This window comes from Moschus berezovskii, chromosome 14 (assembly GCF_049115385.1).
Source record: "Moschus berezovskii isolate FMDL1 chromosome 14, NW_MosBer_1.0, whole genome shotgun sequence".
NCBI lineage: Eukaryota > Metazoa > Chordata > Mammalia > Artiodactyla > Moschidae > Moschus > Moschus berezovskii.
The window spans coordinates 50,706,811-50,714,080 of NC_142473.1; the positions used below are offsets into that span (position 1 = coordinate 50,706,811).

At 48.3% G+C, this 7,270-nt stretch overlaps 1 protein-coding gene across 1 annotated transcript; it reads left to right on the forward strand.

Annotated features, from left to right (window-relative positions):
• Positions 1-900: 900 nt before the first annotated feature.
• On the forward strand, positions 901-2,360 carry MRPL17 (mitochondrial ribosomal protein L17). Its single transcript, XM_055423478.2, has 3 exons — positions 901-1,119; positions 1,434-1,502; positions 1,832-2,360. Exons 1-3 carry the CDS (start codon positions 946-948, stop codon positions 2,096-2,098), a joined length of 510 nt encoding a protein of 169 aa, XP_055279453.2. The 5' UTR covers positions 901-945; the 3' UTR covers positions 2,099-2,360.
• The last annotated feature ends 4,910 nt before the right edge of the window (positions 2,361-7,270 follow it).

Below are 7,270 nucleotides of genomic sequence, written 5' to 3' on the forward strand. Positions count from 1 at the left end.
CTGGTTTTAGAAAAGGCAGAGGAGAAAACAGGATTCAGTTCAGTTCAGTCAGCTCAGTCGTGTCCAACTCTTCGCGACCCAGCACACTAGCCCCAAATAGCTGGGGTGCATATCAAAACAATGATCTCAGTGAGCCTAAACTCTTGCATCTTCTCATACATAAAAAAGCACTAAATTCCTTGAGATATCTGGCGTTCTTTAAGAGTAATCTTTTGATGCTCCAACTACCCTGTCCTCCCTGCAAAATCTCTTATATGTTCTGCCCCCGACCCACTCCCAACCCCTTCTACAACCCCCTCTGCCACCACAGCCTCTCGGAGTTACCTCAGCTACTGTGTCCTGGGAGCAAGTCCTCAGTTTTGTCTGCTAGATAAAGCAACTCTCAACTTTCACGTTGTGCTTTTTTTTTTACGTCAACAACTTCAAAGAAAGAAAATTTTCACCATCTCCGCTTCTTTCCTATCATTGTTATTCATTCATTTCGCCATTACTACTGAAAACAATTTTCTTTTCCAAATGACACGCGCTTCAGAATGATTAGGTCCGCCGGCCTGAAGGACTGGAACACCGCCAGGCACTTTCTCCTCAGGTACTCCCTCTCCCAGCCAGCTCCGGGAGGAGCTTCCTAGCGCGGGGTCACATGACGACTGTCGCAGCACCAGAGAAACCGTCGGCCTGCTCACTCCACACTAGGGGGCGCCTGGTTCCCAGACAAAACAGCAGCGCTCGCAAGACCAAACTCCGCCCGTCTCTCCTCCTCCGGACGAGGTCAACGCCCCGTCCCCGCCCTCCCCAAGGCTGCCAACGAGGCAGGCTCTGATACACATGCGCAAACACGTCCACCACGCAGCTGCGTAAGGCGCGTGAGTCCTCTAAGCTCCGCCTCTCGGCCGCGTCTCTGAGTTTCCAGTTCCGGCGTCACAGGGGCGGGGAGAAGCTGGGAACATGCGGCTGTCGTTCGCTGCCGCGGTCTCCCACGGCCGCGTATACCGCCGCCTAGGCCTTGGTCCCGAGTCCCGCATTCACCTGTTGCAGAACTTGCTTACGGGACTGGTGCGACACGAACGCATCGAGGCGTCATGGGCACGCGTGGACGAACTGAGGGGCTACGCCGAGAAGGTAAGGGGTGTGACCCTCTTGTTCCTCTGGTAGATCTGGCCTGACGGGGCGGGATCCGGCTGGAGTTGGGGGAGAATTGGGACCGCCCTAACTAACAGTGCCGGAAGTCTCTTTCCTCATTACCGTGAGCTGAACCTACTCCTGTGGCCTCTCAAATGGAGAACTGATTAGGACTGCGTGGTTAGAGGTAGCCTGAATTAGCGACATGCTTTGCTAGCGTATGGAATGAATAGGTTGCAGCTTGGCATTAGAGGATTAAGATTGACACCTCCTTTCTTGCTCGGATTTTGGTCAGTGATGTTGTGTCCTCACAGCTCATCGACTACGGGAAGCTGGGAGACACCAACGAACGAGCCATGCGCATGGCTGACTTCTGGCTCACGGTGAGTGCCTCCTGTCCACTTCCCAGACCTTATCCTTTGGTTCCTAAGTGGAAGGGAATTGTTAGAGGAAAAGGAACTGGGCGGAATTAAGACACGCATTTACGGACAAATGTGAACTAAGTTAAAGATGTATGTCCTACGTTGAGTTCAACGTGAATCTCATTCTACACAACTGCCTGTAATTGATCACTTTATAATACCACGTCAGAGGGTGAGGGAAGGGATGTGGGTGTGTGTGTGTTTGGACCCTACCTTTGGGGATGCTGAAAGTTAATGTCTCGGTCGTGGTGCCTGACTCTGCTCTCTCCTGGAAAACTCTCCCCCTTTAGGAGAAAGACTTGATCCCAAAGCTGTTTCAAGTACTGGCCCCTCGGTACCAAGGTCAGAATGGGGGCTACACGAGAATGCTGCAGATCCCAAATCGGAATCAGCAGGATCGGGCCAAAATGGCAGTGATTGAGTACAAAGGGAACTGTCTCCCACCCCTGCCCCTGCCACGCAGAGACAGCAACCTTACACTCCTAAACCAGCTACTTCAGGGGCTGCGGCAGGACCAGGAAGCAAGCTCCTGCCCAGCTCAAACACCAGAGGTTTAACTGAAGCCAAAGGGCATGTGACCCTCATCAGTGCCCATGATCACAGGCCTTGGGAGCTCTATTAAGCTCTAAGAACTGGAGCTTGAGTTGTAAAATGGACTGTCTGATTGGAGTCTGGAGCTCAGAACTTTCTGAGAGCCAGATACACTTTTCTTTGCACAATAGGTAAAAATTCATTGTATGTAAACTGATTGTTTTCCCCACTTTGGATTTCTGGAGAATGAGAACTGCCCACATCGGTCTGTATTAGATAGTAAATTCGTGGCGTGTTTCTGACTCTTAATCTGGGTTGTGTAGAATTAACACAGTTTTGTATTTCTTAATGCCTGATTCTATTGGGCATGTATTCTGTAATTCCAAACTGGCCCCCATAGGTGATTGAGTTTTGTTATCTAGCATAGAGACTGAACCCCTGGGATTTCTTAAAGATTAATTCCTGACAAGGGTGGGAGGGTGAACATCTAGAAGTGAACTTTCTGTAATAATCTGGTAGCCTAGCAACCTTCAAAGTTTCATTCCTCTGTTTCTGGACAGGATCACATGTTACCCTCAAGTGCTCCCCTCAAACTCTGAATGGACTTCAGAGGAGAGGACCATCAACCTGGCCAGGAGAGTGGACGCATTTAGCAGAGGATGTTGACTGCAGGATAAGCTCCTTTCTTTTGGAGTGGAAATGGAGGGGTGAAGGAGAGGGTAGAAGTGGAAGGAAGATTAGGAAGTTAAATCCGTGGGAATTTCCTGGAAGTTTTCATTGTTGTCAAGTCTGGGCCTCTATGGGAACTCGGAAGAAGGAAATCCGGCTTCAGAATGGTCAGGGGATATGAGAAATAGGAAGTTCCTTTATGTGCACTAGGAACTGTGAAGCCAGACTGGGCCCAGCCAGGCTGCCCATCTCTCACACTCAGAGGCTTCACTTGGGAGATAGTCATGGGAAGTCTTGGAGCTATCACCCCTGCACGAACATGGGATAGCAGGGCATAGCAGATCCCAGATTTCTAGTATAGTGGAAAAAAGAGATTTTTATCTTAGGGTAGACCTTCAGAGGGTATTTGGCCCACCAAACTCATACACTGTTTGAGATAATAAGGGTGCGGGTGGAGGGCTCCCCAGTTGACAGAAACTAGCCTCAGTGCCAGCTACTCTGGTCCCATTTCAGGACAGCTGCCTAAGTCTGAGAAACTGATCTGCCCCTAACAGAGGTCTCATCTCTTTTACTCTATTCCAGTTGGTCTTCTACACTATTACAAAAAAGCTCTTTCTGACATATTTTAAGTGACATGTAATAGACACTTAGAACATTTATTGACTAACATTTAACTCTGAATGCTCCTCCAAAAAAATTTACCTCCTTTCTGTCTTTTTGGCACTAGCTCATTCCCCTCAGCCAGATATCTTAGAGTCAGCCTTGACTCCTAGAGAAAGCACTTTCCTTAAAATTAAAACCACATCTTTAAGTATTGGTAACAGGTGGATTATGGCTGGACTCTCATATCTTTTCCTCCTAGGCCCCAGAAATATACCTTCCTTTAGGGCTTTCAGTAGTTCCCCAAGTGTTTTATTCAGCATCTGCTAGTACCCAGCATCATTTTAGGCACTAGAGATATACTAGTTAATAAGTGTTGGCCATATGTTGGACCCTGGGCTACATATTAGGATATAGAATTGAGAGGAAACAACCTTTGCCATCAAGGAGCTCACAGCCTGATAGGCCATGTCCAGTGCCACAGTGGTCCCAAGAGATAGTGCATCCCCTTTAACGTTTTAGCCTGTATAGTAGATAAGAGTGTATGAACCCTAAAGCATTTACTAAAGGCTCAGGGATTGATGCAGTGATAAAGAACTCCCCTGCCAATGGAAGAGATGAGTTCAATCCCTGGGTTGAGAAAATCCTCTGGAGTAGGAAATGGCAACCTTCTCCAGTATTCTTGCCTGGAAAATTCCATGGACAGAGAGTCTCATGGGCTGCAATCCATGGGGTCGCAGAGTTGGACTGGACTGAACATTAACACTGGGATAACACCAGGGAAATAACAATGTATCAGTTTCACTAATCAGGTCTATAAATGGCAAGTCTTCACCTAAATAGGTGGAATATGCCCCCAAATCCATGCTGGCACCTATTTAATAAATTCTAAACTCCCAAGAGAGGCCCATATTTACTAAAAATTCCCTTCTACTTGCAGAATTTCTCTGTTCAGGCTCCAGCTTCACACGTTATGCCCATTCTCCTCAAAATGTAACAAATTTAGTCTCAATAGATCAATGGCAGTGTAAGCCCAGTATCCGAAGGAAACTACTACAAAAGTCAGAGACTGTTATGTTACAGTCATTTTCTGCAGTAAAATTAGCATGTCACATGAAATTTATTTCCATAATGTTTCTCAAATCTGTAAACATACCTCCCTAGTCTGAAATCCAAGACCTCTCTATCCTGGATTACTCCAATAGTCCCCTAATGTACTTCCCTGCACACTGCAGCCATAGTGATAGGAATCCACTGTCTAAATTCTCTGCTCTTCTTTTCCAATAGGGAAGGAGTCCAGCTTCCTTACTGTGACTCTCCTCAGTGAGTAGCCATCTGCTTATTGCTCCAACTTCTCTTTTCTTTAATTTTATGTTCCAGAATCGTGGAAGGCCTTATTTTGACCATTTCCCTATACATGGGCTTCCCAGGTGGCGCTAGTGGTAAATAAAGAGCCTGCCTGCCAATGAGACGTAAGAGACACAGGTTGGATCCCTGGGTTGGAAAGATTCCCTGGAGGAGGGCATGGCAACCCACTCCAGTATTCTTGCCTGGAGAATCTCCGTGGACAGAGGAGTCTGGCAGGCTACTATCCATAGGATCACAAAAAGTCGGACACACTTAGCACTTCCCTGTGCATGGCTTTCCTTAATACATTTGGTTCATCTACCACCCAGAGAACTCTCTGCCTTTTACCTACCTGACTCGTGCACACACTTTTGGCATCTCTTGGGTGACTGCTCTGACCATCTCCAAACTTAAGTTTATTACTTAGTGACCCTAGGTGCCACTACGGTATTTCCATAATACCATAACTGAATTTACCACATTGCATTACAGCTCCTTGCAGTGGGTTGATTCCCAAACAAACGCCCCAGATTAGTCTAAAGGCAGTCATGGTACTTCCACCCCTTGGCTATTGATGAGATAGACAGGTCTTAAATAATTTGAGGCAGTGAGAATCCAGGCTCTGTAAGAGTAAGATCGAAGAAGGAACAAGATGGCGGAGGAACAGGACAGCGAGACCACTCTCTCCCCCACAAATTCATCAAAAGAACATTTGAATGTGGAGTAAAGTCCACAAAACAACTTCTGAAAGCTGGCATAGGACATCAGGCACCCAGAAAAGCAGCCCATTGTCTTCGAAAGGAGGTAGGAAAAAACATAAAAGAATAAAAAGAGAGACAAGGACGGAGCTCCGTCCCGGGAAGGGAGGCTTTAAAAAGAGAGAAGTTTCCAAACACGAGGAAACACTCTCACTGGCAAATCTGTGGCGAGCCTTGGAGTCTCAGAGGGCCACATAACCGGGAGGAAAAAGAAACAATTAAAACCCACAGATTACCCGCCAAACGGTAACTCCCAGCGGAGAAGCAGCACAATCGCCTGCATACGCCATTAGCAAGCGGGGACTGGGCAGGGAGGAGCCGGCTGAACTGCTTAGAGAGAGGACTGGGCTTGAATGCCGCGAGAACAATCTGAGAGAACTGGGGAGAGCAAAGCAGACTGGGATAGCTTCCCCACGAAAAGGCGGAAAGCTCTAACCTAAGACTCCGCCAGCCCCGCTCACAGAACAAAGGGCTGAGCAGAGCAAGCCGGCAGCGGTCGGCCCGTCCCCTATCACCCCGCTGAGACAGGCAGGGCGCTCAGCCAGAGCCAGAGGGGGCAACTGTGGCCCCAGAAAGGCATCCGATACAAACTGCAGGCAGGCTTGTTGCTAATCAAGACTTCTTGGGCACGGGCCGGTCGATATCCCCCTGAGAAGGTGCGCCAGTTGTACACCCAGAAAACTGAGTGGCAGGGACTGGGGAGGCGGTAAGTCACAGCGACCACGCTCGCCAAACACCTGGTCAGCTGAGCTGCTCGGACCGGGGAAGGCACAAAACGCAGGCCCAACCAAGTCTGCGCCTTTGTGGAGTACCCGAGAACCTGAACTTGAGCCACTCAGACCGGGGAAGTGCATACAACCCAGCGCCGGCCTCGGACAGTTCCCAGCAGAGCAGCCTAGAGCCTGTGCAGTGTAGACTGGGACAGCACATGCGCTGTGAGCGGGGGTGGGGGTGGGGGGGCAAACCCAGTGTGGCCGACTCCACAGACGCCAGAGATATTTGTCTGCAGCGTTCCTCCCTTCCCAGAACAGGACTGAACAACTGAGCCTTAAAAAGTGTCCACCCGCACCCTAGTGTCAGGGCAGAAATTAGACACTGAAGAGACCAGCAAACAGAAGCTAAAACAGAGGGAACCACCTTGGAAATGACAGGTAGAGAAGTCTAGAGACTACTCCAAGAATAAGACCAAAAACCAGAGGCAAGAGGCTTAAGCCCGAATCCTGAGAACACCAGAGAACTCCTGACTCCAGGGAACATTAATCGATAGAAGTTCATCAAACGCCTCCATACCTACACTAAAACCAAGCACCACCCAAGGGTTAACAAGTTCCAGAGCAAGACATACCACGCAAATTCTCCAGCAACACAGGAAAATAGCCCTGAGCTTCAATATACAGGCTGCCCAAAGTCACTTCAAACCCACTGACATCTCATAACTCATTACTGGACACTTCATTGCACTCCAGAGAGAAGAAATCCAGCTGCACCCACCAGAACACCGACACAAGTTTCCCTAACCAGGGAACCTTAACAAGTCACCCATCCAACCCCACACACAGCGAGGAAACTACATAATAAAACAAACTGCCAGAAGAGGGAAAGGCCACCCCAAGCAAAGCAATATAAGCAAGATGAAGAGGCAGAGAAATACCCAGCAAGTAAAGGAACAAGATAAATGCCCACCAACACAAAAGAGGAAGATATAGGGAATCTACCTATAGAATTTCGAATTTTGGTGGTGAAAATGATTCAAAATGTAAGAGTAAGATCACATATTATTCTGATAAACAGGGAACTGGCTCAAGGCTAAAGATGATACTGAGA

Excerpts from the sequence above, each read along its gene's own strand:
- MRPL17 (XM_055423478.2), top strand. The coding sequence starts at position 946 with ATGCGGCTGTCGTTCGCTGCCGCGGTCTCCCACGGCCGCGTATACCGC. Across the intron at positions 1,120-1,433 it reads TGAGGGGCTACGCCGAGAAG|CTCATCGACTACGGGAAGCT; the intron begins GTAAGGGGTGTG and ends GTGTCCTCACAG. Across the intron at positions 1,503-1,831 it reads TGGCTGACTTCTGGCTCACG|GAGAAAGACTTGATCCCAAA; the intron begins GTGAGTGCCTCC and ends CTCCCCCTTTAG.